Source organism: Alosa pseudoharengus, unplaced genomic scaffold, assembly GCF_046254945.1.
Source record: "Alosa pseudoharengus isolate Yale_2024_CS ecotype anadromous, Long Island Sound unplaced genomic scaffold, YU_APseudo_1.1 YU_APseudo_1.1_scf_5, whole genome shotgun sequence".
NCBI classification, from domain to species: Eukaryota; Metazoa; Chordata; class Actinopteri; order Clupeiformes; family Clupeidae; genus Alosa; species Alosa pseudoharengus.
The window spans coordinates 21495480-21516969 of NW_027468837.1; the positions used below are offsets into that span (position 1 = coordinate 21495480).

General features: G+C 42.2%; 1 protein-coding gene and 2 long non-coding RNA genes across 3 annotated transcripts in view; 2 read left to right on the top strand and 1 right to left on the bottom strand.

Moving 5' to 3' along the window:
* Nucleotides 1-21490, top strand: part of LOC143104743 (proto-oncogene tyrosine-protein kinase Src-like) — a 28639-nt gene that overhangs the window by 819 nt on the left and 6330 nt on the right. Inside the window, exons 2-7 of the mRNA XM_076269015.1 lie at nt 11388-11654; nt 12814-12913; nt 14776-14874; nt 15016-15119; nt 20247-20396; nt 21144-21299. Of these exons, the coding sequence (XP_076125130.1) occupies nt 11396-11654; nt 12814-12913; nt 14776-14874; nt 15016-15119; nt 20247-20396; nt 21144-21299 (868 nt within the window). The 5' untranslated portion in view covers nt 11388-11395. The remainder of the gene's footprint in view (nt 1-11387; nt 11655-12813; nt 12914-14775; nt 14875-15015; nt 15120-20246; nt 20397-21143; nt 21300-21490) is intronic.
* Nucleotides 6640-8561, top strand: LOC143103868 (uncharacterized). Its single transcript, XR_012982953.1, has 2 exons — nt 6640-7194; nt 7605-8561. It is a non-coding gene; the product is annotated as an uncharacterized LOC143103868 (long non-coding RNA).
* On the bottom strand, nt 8606-10287 carry LOC143103869 (uncharacterized). Its single transcript, XR_012982954.1, has 2 exons — nt 9711-10287; nt 8606-9197 (listed from the first exon to the last, which is right to left on the bottom strand). It is a non-coding gene; the product is annotated as an uncharacterized LOC143103869 (long non-coding RNA).

Below are 21490 nucleotides of genomic sequence, written 5' to 3' on the forward strand. Positions count from 1 at the left end.
AAAGAATCAATCCCCAAGCTAGATCGTATGCAAAAGCTGTTGAGCGGTCAGGCGGCCCATAGCTGTAAGCTAACCAATAATCAGTGTCGTGGATGAAACGATTGTTTCCTATATGCTGTAGCCTGGTAAGTTAGTCTATAATGTTACTGTATGGATGGGCTAAAAATGACGCGAGCTAAATATGGCGTGACCCCTTTCCGTCTCGAACAGGGTTACCACCACGAGACAATCACGGAACGAGACAGTCCATAGCTTACCTGCCGTGGGAAAGGTAACACCTCTCCTGTTGTAGCCTAATCTTAGCCCAGACATATAGGCCTTCTGTTTTAGCTCTATCTGTTGAATCCCACCAATTATCTTCCATTCATTCGTTTTGTAAAAACACTTAATGAGTTTAGGTCATCTAGGTTAGGTTTTATGCCAATGTTCTCAATGGTTTAAAATATGCAATGACTGTTTTTACAATTTTCCTTCTTTTGTAGCCTAATTAAACCAACAGTAATCAGGCAGATTTGGATGACAGGGAAGCCGTCGAAGTTTATCACTCTTGACTATTCTGTTCCTTCACATCCTTGACAAGCCAATATGCTTGTGAAGATAGTTTAGGCCTTTTTGTTTTCCTTTTTAGTCAGAATAGTTTGTTCGTCGAGGACGTCAGATGAAGAATGCCTTGCTTCGTCCACATGTGTTCACCTGTTGTCAATTTTGGAGCTCATCGTGATATGTTTCTATGGCATAGAATGCAGAATAATCGGTAGTCGGTTTTGTGTTTGGTAATAATCTTTAAGACCTATGACAATTTCATTCCAGCTGTTAGGATACTGTCTGACTGCCTAATTTAATTTGTATTAGTTTGTATTGGCTATTTGTTAGACAAGTGGTCCTCTTTACCTGACAGTTAAGCCCTTAGAAAAGACTGAAATGTTGGCTTACTAAAATGTTCAAGGTGATGCGTTTCTCCTGTCCCTAAGCCTTAATATTGAGTGTGCACATGCATACATATATAGGAGATGCCACAACTTGTAGAAGTGTCTACACTCCAGTTCTCTCTCTTGCAGAGGTATCCCTTCTGTGCATCCGTCCTCTATAGTTTGCCAACATCATTCTTTTGGCCATGTTTTCACTGTAATTGGAGCCACCTGCAGAAAGTCGTCTGTGTGGAGTCACAGTCTAGTCACTTTTAAACTAGCATTTGATATGTGTAATAAAGTTCTATCTAATGGAAGTTTTTGACTACATGATTAATTAATTCACACAAAGCTATTTGATTTTGATAGAAAACTGAGGTAATGCTGTCCACAGAGGACTGCTGTCTCTTCAAGCTCTTGCTGTCTAGTTGCTTACCCTTCAAATAACTGAAGATGGCTAGAACACTGACTGGAGCCTTTAGAGGATTTTAACTGTCAATCTCTTAATGTTTTTTTTTCTCCCTCCCTGTTCAATGCCCCCCCCCCCCCATTGTTGCCTTGTGAGTAAGACATGTGACTGTAAATCCCAGTCCTTTAGCACCTAAACACCATATTAGGCTGTGTTGTTGCTGTATGACTACACAGGGTGTTTGTATTTGATTCTCAGCTGTCCAGTGCTGACACCTAACAACAGAGTCGTCACAGTTGCTGTATGTTTGTTGCCATTCCTGCAATATGAATCGATACTTTGTCATAAAAAAGTTTTTGTCGTACATGGGTGGGGCTATGTGCAAAGAGCATGTTCCTGTGCTAAGCCTTCTTGATATTTAAGAACAGTTCATACCAAGGTAGACCAATGGGCATAGCAGCAGTATTTCTTTCAATCAGTGCATTACTTTATAATGTAATGAATTCACTATATTACTTTAGCTGTCAATTTATTCATACACCACTGTGTGACTTACCCCTGATACAAAGTAAAATGTAAATTTAGATGAGCTCTGCAAGCTCTTGGCTTAAGTCTTACAGTGCAGAGAGAGCCCTGGTCAATGAGAGAGCCCCTCCTATCAGGTTTTGGTTCTTTGTTGGATGGAACCACGAGGAGGAGGCCCTGCAGGCTCTGGATCCACCATGAGTTTGAGAAGGAGACCCTGCAAAACTCCTAAACCACAGGCACCACTAAGAAGCCAGTTCACTGGAACACTCTGTCCATGAGTACACACATATGGGACCAAATCTGCAAGCTGACTGTCTAAGAGTTTTGCAGATGTGAAGAGAGCCTGCATCAGACTCTGAAGGCTGTGGGTATTTCTATAAACATTAGTTCGAAAGGGAATTTGTGTGATTTGTCTGATCATATTGCAGAAGCTCAGTATGTGTTAAAGGATAGGTCAACAGCTGCACATGCTCATATAACTGCACTGCATAGTATGCATTATCCATCCCATGGAATTAGATCTCTGTGTGTGCAGGATGAAACAACGGCATGTTTCCTCTATGTACACAATAATTTACCTCTGGTAGAACCTGTTTGCCGAGGTTCTGAAAGGTGGACATGGATGAGAAAGTACAGTATCCTGCTTAATTCAACAATGCTTGTCCTTTTGCATTTTTAACATTTCTAAATGGAACTGGAGATGAGCCAGGGACCTTAAGGCATGATGTCAGTCTTGAGGGATCCAAGCAGCTGTTTTGTTTTGGACTGTCTGAAAACTTTGTTGGTCTTAGACGATAAATAGATGGAGGGATAGATAGAAATGAGTGGGAGAGAGAGATGGGCTGGGATTAGGAAATGGCCTTGGGTCAGATTCGAACCCGGGTCCCTGCGGGCACTTTGACCCGAATGTGGTAAGGACGATGCAGCTGCTTGAACCACGCAGCACCCAATCTATGCTTTGTTGTAAACAAAGTATACCTGAGATCCAGATTAGGCATTGCAAACACAAGCAATTCTTTTTCAATAGTTCCATCTTTGTACATGTATAATTTGATTACTGTGTGAAACTAGAAATGTTTTCATTGCAGAATTTGTGTGGAAAAAGTATACTGCATGTGTTGGGACATTTTAGATGAATTAGTGGGTTTGATCCAGCAAGACCACTATTGTTAGTGGGTTTGATCCAGGCTGTGGGCTTGCGGAGCAATCCCACTATTGTTCTTCTTAAGTTTTCTTATTTATTAGTGGGTTTGATCCAGCAAGCCCACTATTGTTCTTCTTAAGTTTTCTTATTAGTGGGTTTGATCCAGCAAGACCACTATTGTTCTTCTTAAGTTTTCTTTATTTCTTTATTAGTGGGTTTGATCCAGCAAGACCACAGCATGGCGAAGCCATGCTGTGGGCTTGCGGAGCAAGCCCACTATTGTTCTTCTTAAGTTTACTTATTATTATATCTTCCTATTCACCCACTTTTTGGCCGAACTACTGCTCCTAGACCGTTTGAGCTATCGACGCGGTTCGAACTCCAAAAATTCAGGCCTGAACCAGTGTAACTTGCTTGTTGATTTCGTGTCACTGGCCCTTGTCGTTTTCGCGGTATTCCCGTTTTTCTGCGTTTTTTGGGCCCATTGAAATGAATGGCGGAATGTTCAGAATTCAAATTTCGATTGTGACATCACAGCTCTAATTGCTTAAGCTTGCACCTGGAAGAGTTCTAAGCCACCTGGCAGAGCTATAATGGGCTGGGCTGGGCTGTCTGTGTATATGAAGGTGTGTGCATGTAACTTTTGACCCGTATGTCCGATTTTCATAAATGAGGTACCGTTGGAATCCTTGGATAAGGCCGAGTTCCATGCCCCTGATCAAACCCACTCTTGCAGTTCCTCGGAACCGCAATTCTAGTTTATTATTCCCGTTCACCCACTTTTTGGACAAACTACTGCTCCTAGACCGTTTGAGCTATCGACGCAGTTCAAACTCCAAAAATTCAAGCCCGAACCGGTGTAACTTGCTTGTTACTTTCGTGTCGCTGGCCCTTGTAGTTTTCGCGGTATTCCCGTTTTTCAGCGTTTTTGGACCCCATTGAAATGAATGGCGGAATGTTCAAGGATTCTAATTCCGATTGTGACATCACAGCTCTAATTGCTTAAGCTTGCACTAATTATTTAGCTTTACCATCATGTCAACATAGTTGTAACGTTATGCGCAATGCTCATCTAGGCTATGGATTTAAAGAGGCCCTATGCAACAATTTTAGCAAAAATGACCTTAATTATGCAGGTTGAGAGTCGTTCTGATGGTTCTACAACACTTTTTGGGTCGTTTGGTGGGTGCTTCGTCTCCCCCTAGTGCTTCTCCGCGGAAAAACCGAATATGCAACTTTCTGGTCACGGTCGGAACACATCCGGATGTAACTCGGCGGAAATACTCGAAAATATAGTCAGATTTAGTCAGATTGTAGTTTCTAAGAAGACTGCAAAACTGACTCCGACTTGGCTTTGTTGCTGTTGAAATTGTAAGTAGCCTACCTTTGGGTGAACTTCGTTTTTGTAATGTGATTTTTGCTCGACCGTTTTATTGTGAGCCCTATGTGTTTAGCTTGGTTTATTGATGCTAGCTCGCTAGCTATTGGGGGTTTAGCGTAGCAGTCACTTGCTACCGAAGCTGCAGGGGGAGCTATGTCGTGAATAATGCGAGCCCAAATCAGGCGAAAACCCAGAAACAGCGAAGGAATAACCAGACCTGCATAGGGCTTCTTTAAGTGGTTTAATTTTAAAAAGGGCAGCAAAAGTGGGATAAAGTGCAACTGCTTCCCCAAAACAATTCCTCCATGACTGTGGATTTAATCGTTTGATATGTGGATAACTTTCAGTGGACTAAACACATAAAAGGTAAGATTTTGTTATCACAAAGCTAGCTGGTTCATTAAAATTTAATATGGCGAAGCATATTTACAGCCAACTTTGTACTTGCAACAGTGAAACTGAGTTTGTTGTTAACATTGTTGGTAATGTAAACGTTTCTTCAGTTAGGAGCAGGACTGTTTTTTTTAAATTTTGCATTCATTTTCATTGGCAAAAGCTGGCCTAATATGCATGAGAGAACCTAGATTTGAGGGAGCTGCAGCTGTTAGCATCAGCACGGTCATATTAACACAGCAGGGCACACTAGCCCAGTGATGGCTAGCCCAGTGATGAAGGATCGTGTAAAATCCCCATCCCCAGAAAGTTTCAAACCAAGCTTGCGCTGATGATCCATGATCACTGATCAAATTGCTATTTTCTGACACGATGCACACCGTTCCCAGGTGTTCACCTGTCTGAATCTCAAGCTCTTTAGCCTAGCATCTTAATGCTGTTCGCACGGTGAATGACAAACGATGACAAAATGCTGTTCATGTTTATGAGTTCATAGCCTGGTTATTTATCGAAGGACTTACATGTCACGTTTTATATTTTATTATGATCACTCGCATTACCATGGGGTTACTTAATAGGTAGGCCTAATGCTACGGTTAACTTAGAATGCCCACCATGACACTGGAGATTAAAAAACGTTTAAACTTTTTTTATTCTCCCGCGAAGATAGGCTAGGCTTGGCTAGGTAATTCGCTCATTAGCTCAGATCAGTGACTACCAGAAGAAACGCGGGGTAGAAAACTCAAACAAGTAATGTTAGACTAGCTGTGTTACAGTTTCTCGTTGCAACGAGCTTCACAGGAGCTCCATGCGCTTTTGTAGGCTACACGCAGTCTCAAAAACACTGTTCACTTTTCGAGTCACTGTACGAGGTCATTTATTTTATATAGCGATAATTTAGATACGCTTATGGGGTGAGATTCTTTAGAAAACGCAATTGCACCCACGTCTTGATTTTGTACAGAAATTAATATTAAAAGGGCGGAAAAAAGGTCACCTTATATAGCAGGCTAAGATATAAGGTCTGGAATTTAATTTAATATTGTTGTAATGGTAGGATAACTACATAGTTTACACAATAATTACACTGTGTTATAAATATTGTATATCAATGCATTTATTTACTGTCAATTACCCAAAATCGTGGCTCTGTCTATTGAATAGTAGCCTATTTAATGCATTCTAATCCATTGTCAATCACTTCCGGGAACTAGTTGAGGTTTACACAAACCACGTGACCAACGGAATTTTGAACACCCATTGTCGCAACTCTACCTTTATATGGCTCTGACAATGTCTAATGGGCTGGGCTGGGCTGTCTGTGTATATGAAGGTGTGTGCATGTAACTTTTGACCCGTATGTCCGATTTTCATAAATGAGGTACCGTTGGAATCCTTGGATGAGGCCGAGTTCCATGCCCCTGATCAAACCCACTCTTGCAGTTCCTCGGAACCGCAATTCTAGTTATTCCTGTTCACCCACTTTTTGGACGAACTACTGCTCCTAGACCGTTTGAGCTATTGACGCAGTTCGAACTCCAAAAATTCAGGCCCGAACCGGTGTAACTTGCTTGTTACTTTCGTGTCGCTGGCCCTTGTCGTTTTCGCGTTATTCCCGTTTTTTGCCGTTTTTGGGCCCCATTGAAATGAATGGCGGAATGTTCAAGGATTCTAATTCCGATTGTGACATCACAGCTCTAATTGTTTAAGCTTGCACCTGGCAGAGTTCTAAGCCATCTGGCAGAGCTCTAATGGGCTGGGCTGGGCTGTCTGTGTATATGAAGGTGTGTGCATGTAACTTTTGACCCGTATGTCTGATTTTCATAAATGAGGTACCGTTGGAATCCTTGGATGAGGCCGAGTTCCATTAGCCTGGGTGCCATTCCGAACTTAGTCCCGCCCACAACGTTTGAGGTCGGGAAGTTCGGTCTGGCATTGATCAATAGTGGCGCGAGTATGCTCGCCCAAATACTGGCGGGCCAATCAAATTGTCAGGGCGGGCTTTATACGATGATGGACAGATGCTCAACAGTAACGTAATCCACCACGTCACCAAAGAGCGCTTGGGTTGAATTCGTTTACAACAACGATGGCTGCCGCTGGAGAATTGAGATGTGTAGATTCTGCTATCAGGTCTGTTCTAGAAGATATCGACAGCGAATTAATTTTAAAAGAGGAACAGAGTAACGGGATCAAGGCATTTGTTGATAAGAAAGATGTTTTTTGCCGAAGCAACTGAAATGGGCATCACGGCGATGCAACTCGGCGTGCACGACGAGGTGGATATAGCCAGCGGTCGTTGCCAGATCCTTTTTTGAAGCCCGGAATCCTGGCTGCTGAACAACAAGTGGAGGGACATGCTAGGCTCCGATGTTTTTCAAGCCAACGTAATGGGTATCGTCATGGACGAAGTTCATCTAACTTACAAATGGTAAGAGAGTCTAACTGTCTGACTTAGTAAATAACTCCCAATGTCGTGATATGAATCCCATGTTGTAAACATAGTAGCCTAGGTATCGTTGTACGTTCGCTAACTCAGACTTGGTACAATCATAACGTTAGTGTGATTGTAGCGAACTAGCTGTTAAAACATTCTAATGTAGGTTACTGTTTTATTTCTATCAGTGGTCAGGCTGCAAAAAGGCAGAAGGGCATTTGGGTGTTGCTTTATGTACTCAAGCACCATACCCATATTGGTAGGCTAGTCACTGTACCCCTTATAAGTGATGTATTCTTTTTACATGTCAGTACAGTCATTAAAAAGTACTAAATGATACTACTCATAATTTCTTATTTTTACTGTTACTTATTGGTTGCTTTTTGTACTGCTATATATTCCAGGTACACCTGTGCTGACATTGACTGCTTCTGCTGATCGGGAATCCAGAGCCAGGGTTATGAAACAGCTTCAGATGGACAATCCAATAAATTTGGCCCTGAGCCCAAACAGAACAAACATCAGAGTGGGTCTGATTAAAGTACCTGGCCATACACTGGAGTGCCTACACTGAATTGTGAGGGATGTTAGTACAAAGCTTGACCCAGCAGTTAAGACGGTACTTTAATGGAGTCACTAGTTGTCTGCGGAAAGCTTTGTACTGCCATTTTGAGGAACACACCACATCTGTTGATCTAGGACATCTGTGCTGCACTCACTGCCATTCTGTTTGTTCTTGTGAACCTGAAGGTTGTGGGGAGCTAATCCCCAAATATGAACACTTTCAAGGGGAGGTTTCATCACACCACAAACACAGAATAGTCACACCTAAGGGCACACTTTTGATCAGGGAACTGTTACAAACTTACAGGAGTAGTTTACTTCAGGACCATAAAAACATACCACTTTACACAGTCGACACAGCCTGCACTGGTTTTGGAGATGAACTCATTGATCAGTTTTAGAACAGTGCACACAGATATTTGACCTGGACTTCATTATCCATAATCTCCCTACATACAAGCTGGAACATGCAAAAGAGATACTATGAATTATGCATGAGGTTTTTGATGACATCGAACAGAGTCAAACTAATTTGTTTGATGACTGTGTTGTTCAGGATGACCGTGTTCAGGTTGACATGGATTACACTGGTTACTTTGATGACGAGGATGAGGATGATAAGATACAATCATCCCCAAGTAACTTGGAATCAGGCTTGTCAATGTTGAAGATCTCAGGCTAGCTTCAAATTCAGGCTCAAATTTGTAGCTTCAGGGTCCTGTTGTTGTGCAAATGCCTTTTTTTTTTACCTCTGTTACATTAATATTTTTGAATAAAATTAAAATGGTTTATACTTCTCTACTGGTTGGTGATGTTTCTGCATTTAAAGACAAACAATAAGACATGTCAATAAAGATTTTTAATATCTACACATAATAGGTAATGTTTGAAGATATACGCTGAACTTTGAACATACAACCAATAAGAAAACACAAAAATGTTTTCAAGAATGTGGATACTACTAAACTATTATATGAAAACAATTATTTACATTGCCATTTACGAAAACAATATTTACAAATTACCATCACCATTTACATTTCACATTTACTTAATTATTTAAATAGGCACATTTTACCAGTCCATTATTTTCTCCTGGTAATTCAGCTTTGCCAATACGTTTCTCTTGAAATTCGGGAATGCATGAGACTGCCTGCCTGGGTGATTTTTGTTGGGAAAGTTGTGTCTCCCTGAAAACGTTTACCAGTGTTAAAACGTCCTGTTCTCGGGCCACATGATGAATGCCAGCCGGCCTTGTCAGCTCCAGCTCTGTGTCCGTTTTGTCCATTAGCTCTTTGACGATGCCAATGGACCTACTGATTCTGGCTGCTGACATTTCTGACATGTTTGGTCCCAATCCTCTCATAAATGATTTGAGAAAATTGTTCAGGTGTTCCAGGTGGAGGTCAAGTGGATGGAAAATGGGTGACAACCTGAAATATAAGTGAACACATCAGTGTGAAGAATTACAGTATAGCCTAATAAGTATAACGTGCATTGACAATACATTGGAAAATACAGACTGTTAAATATGGTGACACCAGATGCAATTGCTGAGCAGGTCAGAGAAACACTGCCCACCCCCCACAGAGGTGCAGAGCACATAAGTGGGGGTTGGATAACATGCTAGTCCATTACAAAATGAAGTTTCTACATATTGACAAAGTGACAGAGGCCAACTTACACATCAGGTACAAGTTTATCCTGGTAACATTTGCTCACACTACACTGAAATTCGGGCTGGCTTCCAGAATACTAGGCATGTCAAAATATGACTAGATGATTTAATCATAGATAGATTTCACGGAAATGAAGAGTGTTGGAATGCACAGTGTTTATCACATTGGACAATAATCACGACTCACTATTAACTCATGTGAAACGTGGCAATCGAGGTTATTCTCATAGTCATATCATAAGAAGTAGAAATATATTAACAAGCTTACCTCTGTAATGCTTCTTCGCGTTTTTGTACCGGTTGGAGTTGACGGATTGGGGCAGAACTTCTTCAGAGTCCGGGGCGTCTCTGATGCCTCAGATGAACACGGTTCTTCAGGCTGGTCTCCTTCGTCTTCTGTCCATTTTTTAAACACGGGCATGTCGCGTTCCAACCGTGTTATAAAGTTCTGACAGGACCGACAAATGCGATGCGATTTGTTTGCAGTGTTGTGGAGTTGTAATCCTAAACGGATAACTTGATCGTATATGCATTCACCTTTACTGTTTCTCTCAAAAATGAGGTTCGTGTGTTGAAGAACTCCGTGTATCCTTACATTATTTTTACAACACCTGCGAAAATCGCTCACATTTTCTTCTTCTAGCGTGCAGTTGAGTTCTGTTGACATCAACTATGCGTCGCTTAACATACGTCACACACTCCGTTGCTCTGATTGGTTGTAGGTCTATCCAATTGAGTGCAGAGGCATTTTTTTCCCTGGTTCGTTTGAAACACGCCCCATAATCACAGCTCTATGGAGCAGTATCAGACTCAAATTCTGACTAGAATTGAGTATGACTACGTCAGGCTAGAGTTCCATGCCCCTGATCAAACCCACTCTTGCAGTTCCTCGGAACCGCAATTCTAGTTCTTCTTAAGTTTTCTTATTAGTGGGTTTGATCCAGCAAGCCCACAGCATGGCTTTGCTTCCACTTTTTGGACGAACTACTGCTCCTAGACCGTTTGAGCTATTGACGCAGTTCGAACTTTCGTTACTTTCGTGTCGCTGGCCCTTGTCGTTTTCGCGGTACTCCCGTTTTTCTGCGTTTTTGGGCCCCATTGAAATGAATGGCGGAATGTTCAAGGTTTCTAATTCCGATTGTGACATCACAGCTCTAATTGTTTAAGCTTGCACCTGGCAGAGTTCTAAGCCATCTGGCAATGTCTAATGGGCTGGGCTGGGCTGTCTGTGTATATGAAGGTGTGTGCATGTAACTTTTGACCCGTATGTCCGATTTTCATAAATGAGGTACCGTTGGAATCCTTGGATGAGGCCGAGTTCCATGCCCCTGATCAAACCCACTCTTGCAGTTCCTCGGAACCGCAATTCTAGTTCTTAAGTTTTCTTATTAGTGGGTTTGATCCAGCAAGCCCACAGCATGGCTTTGCTTCCACTTTTTGGACGAACTACTGCTCCTAGACCGTTTGAGCTATTGACGCAGTTCGAACTCCAAAAATTCAGGCCTGAACCGGTGTAACTTGCTTGTTACTTTCGTGTCGCTGGCCCTTGTCGTTTTCGCGGTACTCCCGTTTTTCTGCGTTTTTGGGCCCCATTGAAATGAATGGCGGAATGTTCAAGGTTTCTAATTCCGATTGTGACATCACAGCTCTAATTGTTTAAGCTTGCACCTGGCAGAGTTCTAAGGCATCTGGCAATGTCTAATGGGCTGGGCTGGGCTGTCTGTGTATATGAAGGTGTGTGCATGTAACTTTTGACCCGTATGTCCGATTTTCATAAATGAGGTACCGTTGGAATCCTTGGATGAGGCCGAGTTCCATGCCCCTGATCAAACCCACTCTTGCAGTTCCTCGGAACCGCAATTCTAATTATTATTATTATTGTCTTAGTTGAACCATTTTACATGACTACTAAACACATACTTGTTTCCCACCCTCTGCTCTTCAGGCTCTCTGATGGGCGGAACAAAGAGCAAGCCCAAAGACCCGGGTCAGAGGTCGCTGAGCCTGGATGGCACCATTGGCATGGGCAGTGGGAGCGGGCACGGGCATCACCTGATGCCTGGCCCACAGACCCAGACGCCGAACCGCAGTCCAGCCGTGGGAACCAACAGACGGGGCACCCAACCCCAGGCCAACTGTGCGGAGCTGGCCCTGTTTGGAGGGGTGGACCACTCCAACACCATTACATCCCCCCACAGGGGACCCTTGGCAGGTACAGTAGGACATTGTTGCATTCATTCTGTTTGCTCAGTTTAGTTGGGTGCTATGGGGTTGGTTGAGACTAGACTAACCATCTTAGGCTAGTTCAAGCATTTTAGTCATGCATAATTACTTCAGCCAAACACGATTATCTTTGGTGAACTTGATCTTTAATGCTATGCAGTTTCAGAAACATCTGGTGTTTCATTATTTCGTTTAGCTGATAATACACAAGGGAACATTTTGAGCAATGTCCCCGAGTATTGTTGTTACAGCACATTCCCAGTGATACTGGGCAACCTTTTTGTCTATGAGAACTTTAATCATCAGCAGGCAAATTTTCATGATCAGGCAAATTTTCATGACCATCCAATCAGAACACATGGAATCGATTTTATGGCTTTATGTTGTTTCAAAAGTTGCCCCATGTATGCCTTTAAGCTCAATTGGTCCAGTAGGTTCTTTCCATTTCTATAATTAATTTCCCAAGGGAGAGAAATCTACCATGAATGGCACATCGTCTGTTGACCTTTTAAAAGCCTTTATCATGCTATTTCCATTTGGGACATGGAACATGCCTTGATATACTCTGCATCAGCGACAAGTTTTAGCAATAAATAATGATGACGTAGGTCATTTTGTGTGTGTGTGTGTGTGTGTGTGTGGCCATGGGTTTATTGTGGGGCCAAAGATTATTATTATATGACCATTTTACTTACCGAGATGAGTCATTTCATTGTTCTGGGATAATGCAATCAAGGTTGGACAAATTAAAGAGGAAAAAACAGTTATGTCATGTGGCCGGTGCCCCCACACAGGGTTATGCTTGCATCACTGATTCAGTCCATGCTTCTTCCCTGGACAGGGCAGCTATTATTGTTATAACAGCCATAGCCACAGGCCCTTAAGTATGGAAGTCAATTCAGCTGGCTTAGCAGCTGATGTGCAAGGGGCACAGAGGCTCGAGCAACCTCAGCTGTCTTATCGCTCCCCAGCTGTCTGATCTTACCCAGCTGCCTTCCCCGGCAGAGCCAGACTACCAGGGACTGCATGGCTCATCTCCATTGAATTTGAATGCTTGGGCTTTGGCATTTTTCCAGGTGCACTCAGGACTGTCTCTCTCTGTCTGCCTCTCTCTCTCTCTCTCTCTCTCTGTTTGTTGTGTCTTGCAGGTGGTGTCACGACGTTTGTGGCGCTGTATGACTATGAATCGCGCACCGCCTCTGACCTAAGTTTCCAGAAGGGCGAGAGACTTCAAATTGTCAATAACACGTAAGGAATATGATGCTATTTCACTTTAATTTGCATCATGTGCTGCACATGTAAGGATGAATATTTAGCAGGGAATACTACTCTAATCCAATTTGCGTTCAAATTCGCAAACATAGGTGAACGTTTGCAAATGTTTGTAAACAGTTTTCTGTTTGCCTGGAGTTTTTCGGCGAACGTTTGCGCAATTGCAAACAGTCTGCGGAGGTAGTTCTCCGTGAACATACAATGGAACTGGACGTGAGCTTGATGAAGGTAACAATGCAATTACCGTTACAATGGAATGTTAACACCAAATCATTCAAATTTAACTGTTCAAAGAAAACATGTTTACCACAAACGTTTCTCACTGTTCGCCAAATTTGAAAATTTGAACGCACCTTAGGTGCAATATAGACATATGGATGGATTGGTAGATGAAAAGATATAGCTGGTAAATAAGTCCCAGCTGATTGATTGTCACAATCCTCTGTTATAAATAACATAACATCAAGCTTCAGTCGTTTAGATTCAGCCTCTCAGTGAACAGCCACCAGCTATTGCTTTCATACTGCTGTGTGCACAGAGACACAAAAGCCACATTAAGTGCTTTGGGTGCCTTGAAAAGCGCTATATAAATGCAATGTGTTCTTGTTATGTGCTTCAAGGCTTTTATCTTGTTGTTGGAGAATAAGCTTGGCTTTTCCTTTCGACTCTATGAATGGTGTGTTCATTGGAGCACCTTCAGACCTTAGATCTTTGAAGTACAGATGGTCAGCATTAAATGTATAGATGAACTGCGATTTGAATGGTTCACAGAGGTTTCTGCTTAGCGCCTGGTGCTCTAAAGCATCTCCAGGCAGTCTGTGCATGCTTTTCTCTGCCCTCCTTCCTTCTCCAAAGATGCTCCTGCTGTGCTGAAAAAAAAAAAAACTGTGGCCGCTTACTTCTGCTCGATGAGTACCTGACCCCATCTGTGTTCTCTCTGTCATTTCTTTCTTTTCATGCTTCTTGCTTTAAATTAGGAGAAAGTACAACTTCAGGTCAGTAACACTTCTCCTTTCCTCTCACACTTCTCTCCCTCTCAGGCCTGCCCTGTCTGTCACAGTGAAGTAAGGGATGTCAGGGGAGACCGCGAGTGGCACCGCTGTTATGCACCACCCTGGTCTATACATGCTGAGATTGCTCAGCTTCTCAGTTCTTCTATTTCTCATGCCTAAATAGTAAAACAAAACAGACTTTTTTCAGCTTTTCCACTCACTGGATCATATGTTGCACTTTCAACTCCTTGTTGCACTCTTGTGGAGCATTAGTAATGCAGCTAGTCATTGTCTTGGAGGTGGGGGGATTATATTGTGTTTATGTAGCAATAATTACTAGTCAGTAGTCTACTTGTTAGCCGCTGTGGGTTTCAACTAGCTTCCCTAGTAGTCCATTCTCTCATGCATAAGGTGACAGACAGTAAAATCTGTAGGATGACATTGCTGTAGTGACTGTATGCGTTTAGTCTTTAGTTTACCCTCTAGTGCAGTCTGTAGAAAATATTTTATTAAGCTAAAATTTGAACCAGTCATCTGCAAGTTGTTTGGTATTAGCCAGGGCTACTGGAGATTGTTGTCTTCAGGGTACTGGCATTTTGGTTTTGGAGATATTTTTTATCAGATGGTATCATAGACATGGTCTATTGACTGTGTGTGTGTGTGTGTGTGTGTGTGTGTGTGTGTGTGTGTGTGTGTGTGTGTGACTTGAAAAAGTATGTGAGCCATGTAGACCTGTCAAGGACTCTTCCCAAAGTATTTGGATCTTGTTTTCCTTGCTAGCCTTTTGGATCCAAATAAAGGCATTTATATATATATATATATATGTGTGTGTGTGTGTGTTTACAGGGAAGGGGACTGGTGGCTGGCTCGGTCACTGACTACAGGAAAGAGCGGTTACATCCCCAGTAACTATGTGGCGCCCTCTGACTCCATCCAAGCAGAAGAGTAAGTCTCACCGTCCTGTCATGTGTCTCCCTGAGCCACAGGCTCCCAGCAAGCATGCGTGAGCACTGCGACATAAGCCAGTGGGGCGGGGGGTTTCCACAGTCCTCAGTCAGTGTTCTCTTCCCCTCTCTCCCTGGGCAGGTGGTTCTTTGGGAAGATCACGCGCCGGGACTCGGAACGGCTGCTGCTCAGCGTGCAGAACCGACAAGGGACATTCCTGGTCAGGGAGAGCGAAACCACCAAGGGTAGGCTGTCTGGGATGATGGGCTTTGCTCAAAACGAGTGTGGGAATAAAGGTAGCCACTGAAGTCATTTCGGGGAAACATTGGGGGCTGTTTTGAAGAAATTGCGAGGGATCTGAAGGCCTACTTGGGATCATCCCAATCGGAATCATCAGAAGGTCATTGGAAAATATTTTTCAGTGGGTATTTCATAAGAAGAAAGGCTAATAGATTAGCATTTTGGGGTTATAGTGTTGAATGTGCCTGACATGTAATGATGCATTTAGGGGGTTGGAACAAAACAACTCAGACGGAGTGAAAGGAAGCACCATTTGGAGACCCATAAAACACTAAACAACATGACAGAATGTCTGTGTCGAGGTAAATACACAGTGACTTGCAAAAATATTCAATTGGGTATCACCTAGCACTAATTAAAGTAGAGTTCTCATTCTGGATCTAAAAATCATTCGATTCTAACTGTCATCAGCTAAGTTGGAAGGTAACAGAGCAGTAAATTAGGTTTTTAAAATGCCTATGTGAGGAAAACACTCAGGTGTTTGATGTACAATTGGATCCGTAAAAACATAGTATTCAAGACACATAATAAGATTAATTGGAGGCCATCACAGTCCAGTCCATCACCATAGGAGTCACAATCTTAAGAAGTATCCATGGAACTCTCTACTGCAGGGTGGAAAAAAGAGGCCATTGTAGCCTGGCCAAGTCCTGAAAATCAGTTTGTTTGGATTTTTATTAAGAATGGTGTTGGTCTGTGTCTCCTCTTGATCAATTGGTCCCTTTTGCTGCTCTCTCAGTTTACCACCAGGAGGCCTCGATTAGTGATGATGTATTCACAAATTTGGACTACAGGAATTGCTTAATGTGCTGGACTAAGGTAGGCAGGTGTGTTGTGGAAAGATAGCAAATGTTATAAGTTTGGAGTGAAATGCAAATATGCTTGAAATGGTGTTAGTAATAGTCCGGCAGCCAAAGACCAGAATCTTGGTAAACCTGGTTTTGTCTGTTAAAGTTTTTTTCTTTGCTGTTTCTTGTTGGCTTGGGGTTACTCAATAAGAATGGGGGGGGGGGGGGGGGGGGGTGCCCGGTGATATCCCTTGAGCAGTTCCCTATATTGAGCTCTAAAGTAGATCTAAATAACTATTTGTCCATAAAAACACCAAATTCATTACCCTTTTTGAAGGACAACGTGAAATGTAAACATTTTTTTTTTCTTGCAGTAGTATGCCACATTGTGACCAACTTACAAGTGTTAGATCCAGCTTTTCTCTTTTACCATCCCCTCGGGACAGTCAAAATGGTTAATTCTAAAACTGATAGATCCGGTCCTTGATTGTGATTGGCTGAATCACGTTCGATGCCATGATTCAGCGTGATCCAGCACAAACATACACCTTGACCGCATTCCGTTCTATATTACTGCGCTACCACAACTTGATTCAAAAGTTAAAGTAGCTGTGTCTCGATGTTGCTTGGCAACCATTCAGATAGAGGAAATATATTTCTTGGCGGAAGAGCGCGTCATGCCTAACAACGCCCCTTAGCTGTTGTAGAATCAGCGTAACCTACGGCCTCTCGGGGCTTGTTGCTTAACTTTATCACCCTTCTGCAAGGATAACATGGGATGTAAACTCTTTTTGTGGCAATTTTTTGTCACCCTGTAGACAACTCAAAAGCATTAGATCTGTCTTTTCTGTTTTTATCATCCCCTTAGAACATGTCTGAAAGTTAAGCGGGAAAAACTTTGTCAGGTGTCAAGTGCTACCGATACAGATAAAATACTAAGGAAGAACATTAGGACATATATGACCCTATATGACCTTGAGTACCTAATAGCTGATGTTCATTCTAACTATAGGACAGTATTAAAACCACTTTTGCTTTCTTACAGTTGATTCCACTGTTGCAAAACATGTTTGTTGCTAGTTCAGTTGTCGTTTACATATATAGGTAGGGTTTTTTTTTTACCAGATCTACTTCATAGGGGCCCCCAATGTACAGAATTAATAGCCCTCTGCCAGCCAATCAGAAAATAGTATTTCTTCTCTCTTGGGGATAAGTTTTCAATAATATGCCTTGTATTTCTTTTTTAAAGTTGGTCTACCATGCTGACATCATGATTAGGATCACCTTATATAAAGCACATACAATCATCCTTCATCTAACTATCTTATTTTGTGTAGCTGGATGCAAGGTCTAATGTGATTTGTTAAAGTTTTTAATTTTATACAAGAAATGTGCAAGTGATCAAACTTTTCCGCTTCATCACCCCCCTTAAAATATGTCCGAACAATAAAATATCGGACTAAAAGCAACTCGATGTAATTATTTTACTTATAATAACAGCCGAAATAACAGCTTCAACCTCATTTTGCCATTCTGAGTTAGAGTGAGGAGAATAGCGTCTTGGACATTGCCGCACCCAGAATGCCTGAGCATGACCCTTTTTGTTGGTTTTAGACATATCGGGTACCCCCTTAGCGCTAAATGTTAGCTTGCTAGCTTCCTATTCAAGATTCCTATTCCTACCCTGCGTTACTTTAAGGATTATGCTGGAGTGAGAATGACCATCAGCTATTAGGTACTCAAGGTCATGGTCATATGGGTTAATATATCATAATGCTCTCCATTAATGTTTTATCTATAGCATATGACATTTCCAGTCCTGTAGCACTTGACCGTTTAAGCTCCTGCATTAGTTACTTTTTTTTCAGCTTTCGGACATGAAGGGAAAAGAGAAAAGTTGGATCTTATACTTTTAAATTGGCTACCTACAATGTAGCATACATACTATTGCAACAAAAAGTTAAATGGGTTTGCATTTTATGCTGTCCTACCAAGACAGCCATACAATTGGCGTTTTTACAGAAAAATCACTATTCAGGTCAACTTTAAGAGCTTATAGCTTTTAAATAAGAGCGGTTTTGAGATTGTAAGTGCTTCACATTTAAAATCACTTCAGAACAAAAATATGCTTTTTCCAGATGCTGTAAAAATGTATCTGGGTTTGTTTCAATCAGTAGGACATCACTGGTGGGTAGGACACTAATTCCAATGTTAAATTAGAAATCTACAAGCAGAGAGTAAAGTATTGTCAAAAAATATGGTTTCGTTGAGAGGAATATTTAAAAAAGTGGTACACATAAAATACTGGCATTTGGTGCAGTTTTCTATATGCCATGTCAATCTATAGTTGAAAATGCATATCTCAGTAGCGAAATAAGATGCCAGGCTAAGAGGTTTCTGAATAGCTATCACACAGGAAACTGTAATTTAGTACATTTTATTGGAATTGATTTGCATTTAATATGAGTACTCACCTTGAAATTAGAGGTATTACCTTTTTTTTCATGATTTTGGCACATAGGGCTTTAAGGGTTAATATATGAAATTGCTGAAGGGATATCACAGGCACCCTCCTAAATCTGAAAGAGCAGCTACCCCTAGTCTACAAGATTGAAAAAGTTAACCAACAAAACCAGGTCTGACCCCATGGCCAGACTATTAAGTCCTTAGATTTAATGTTCCCAAAAGTCTCGGTCGGAACCCCTTACATATCCATTTAATATCTTGTATTTAAACCTTCCTCTGCCTTTAAATCTGCCTTTGACTTGTAGCAACATACCGTCTACTGTTGCAGCTGCATGCTTTGGTCAGTTATGACATGGGTGGCATTTTTCAATCATTCCACAGGAAGTAATTAAACCGCGTCCAGCGAGAGATTACAGGCGGACAGAAGCTTAGGGGGGTCTCCAGTTTTGGCACCCCATGTATGCTCACAGAAGGTGTGAAGTTAAGCAGAGGGCAGGAAAAAGGGGAGTGCGGGTTTATCTGGGAGAGTTAGTCTGAACGGTCGTGAGACCCCCAGTGAATATGAGTGTGGCTGAATCATCCACCAGAAGTAGGTCACAGCACGAGGGTGCTGGATTACCCCTCGGCTATAAATCCCTCTCTCACTCTCTCTGTCTCTCTTGTGCTTTATCTCACTTCTCTCTCTCTCTCTCCCCCTCCTTCTTTTTCTCTCTCTCTCGACTTTTTTTTCTTCCTTTTTCTTTCATTCTTCCTCTTCTCGTCAGTATCGGTATGTAGGGGGAGGGCTTTCTCAGACGTTGCCAGCTGTAATGACGCAAAGAGAAGACTGATTCTCGCTGGAGGGAGTTTATTTTTGAGGTTGTACTGTAAAGACAGTGACCAGCTTCTGATTGAGAGTTGAGCTGTGATGGAGTTTTGTGGCTGGGGTTTTGGACTACTGCTTGGGATTCCTGCTGTTATTAAGCTGATTGAAATGTGTGCCTCTTAGGAAGATTTCCTTCAAAAGACTCTCTTAGTGATGTCTACATAGTGCTACAAAATCCTCACCAACTTGTCAAAACTGTCTGTTTTGTAAAGCCTGCAAGCACACGAAGCGGCTGAACTCTCCAAACACATTATCAAGTGTGTGTGCTTTTTGGCCTCGCAAGATGAGAAAAAAAATGCCTCAATGGTGGAAAGCTGCAGGGGGCGTTCACTCCTGTGGTTAGATTTACAGGAGGCCCATTCACAAGAGGTCAATTGATTCCACTGTCAAAGGACCTTGCAACAGTGGTCATCTCTCTCTCTCTCTCTCTGTCTCTCTCTCTCTCTCTCTCTCTCTCTCTCTCTGTCTCTCTCTCTCTCTCTCTCTCTCTCTCTCTGTCTCTCGGGCACAGGGATGTCCCGGCTATTATAAACAGGCACACAGCAACTGGCAAATGCCATGGCCCATGGATAGAGCAAGAGAAACTTTGTCTGTCATTTGTTCCATCTGTCATTTGCTTCCCGACAGCTGGAATGTTGGCCTACGTAATCCTTAAGTCAAATACTAAACATTCCTTAAACTATGTGTGCACTTAAGGCCTCCATTGAATCAGTGCAAGAATAATGTATTGATTGTTTTGTAGCCATGTGTTTGATAAATCACTTTAATAGGTCCTATTTCTCTTCCAACTGGTGCTTCCAATTGCTGCATTTGTTGTTGGGTTTGTATGGAGCTGCCAATGCAGCCTGTAGATGAGCGGCTGAGTGTGTGTGTGTGTGTGTGTGTGTACGCCTCCAATAAATAGCACTGCCAGTGGAGTAAATTTGCCCCCGTCCTTCCCTCCTTTTTTCCAGGGGCCTACTGCCTGTCTGTGATGGACTACGACAACACCAAAGGCCTGAATGTAAAACACTACAAGATCAGGAAGCTGGACAGTGGCGGCTTCTACATCACCTCGCGCACTCAGTTCACCAGCCTGCAACAGCTGGTGATGCACTATCGCAGTGAGTCTCTGCCCACTTCACTTAATCTCAAAGTGCAACGCTTCTGTTGGTCTCACGTTATATTCAGAGCAAGAATACAGAAGTTTGTACATAATCTCCCAAGGGAACTATGTCATATTCATATAATTTTAAAGGATGCTTCATTTGCACCACCTCAGCATACCACAGTCTTCATATTTTAGTCAACTAGTTTTAAATAACTGCAGGCCATCTTCATTTCATGTAGTGTTTTTATTTGTATTTATAATTTAAGGAGTCCCCAACAACAAACAATGGGGTCTTCAAACATTATGTGCATGCTCTTAGTTAAGTATACAGAGCTTAAAAACTTAAAAACCACCAAGCCAGTGAGGCAACTCAAGAAGGCCCACTCTTGTAGCCATACACTGGGCTGTAAAATATGAATTTAGCAGCATCTTGGATAGGTTTGATTGCTGTCTTTGCTAAATGAAGGTGATTAATGTTAACTGTGCAATGCAGACTAAGGCTCTTATTAAATTTTTTGAAACATGGTATATGCATAAAGCAACTGTGTATTTATTTGGTGAATATTTCACACACAAATGTATCTCACAACACATTTGTGTGTGAGATATTCACCAAAAAAATACACAGTTGCTTTGCATCTGTATCTCACACACAAATGTATCTCACAATCCATGATGTATTTCAAATAATCCAAGCATAAACCACGGCTCTGAGTGGTGGTGCCAGCTCCTCTCACAAACCCAAATGCTTCCCCCACAGAGCACGCCGATGGTCTGTGCCACATCCTCACCGATGTGTGTCCGACGCTGAAGCCCCAGACACAGAGCCTGGCACGGGACGCCTGGGAGATCCCACGGCAGTCTCTTCGCCTCGACGTCAAACTCGGACAGGGCTGCTTTGGGGAAGTATGGATGGGTAAGTGCATATCTATGTGAAGAACATGCTGCACATTCTTACTTTCATTGCAAGTTAATAATGTGGTGTACAGATTCAGTATTGCATAGTATTTTGGGCATTTTATGTGTGAGATGCAGATGAATGCTGACACAGCATCAGACTATTTTAACCAACAGCAATCAATAACAACATTTGTTGACATGAATCAG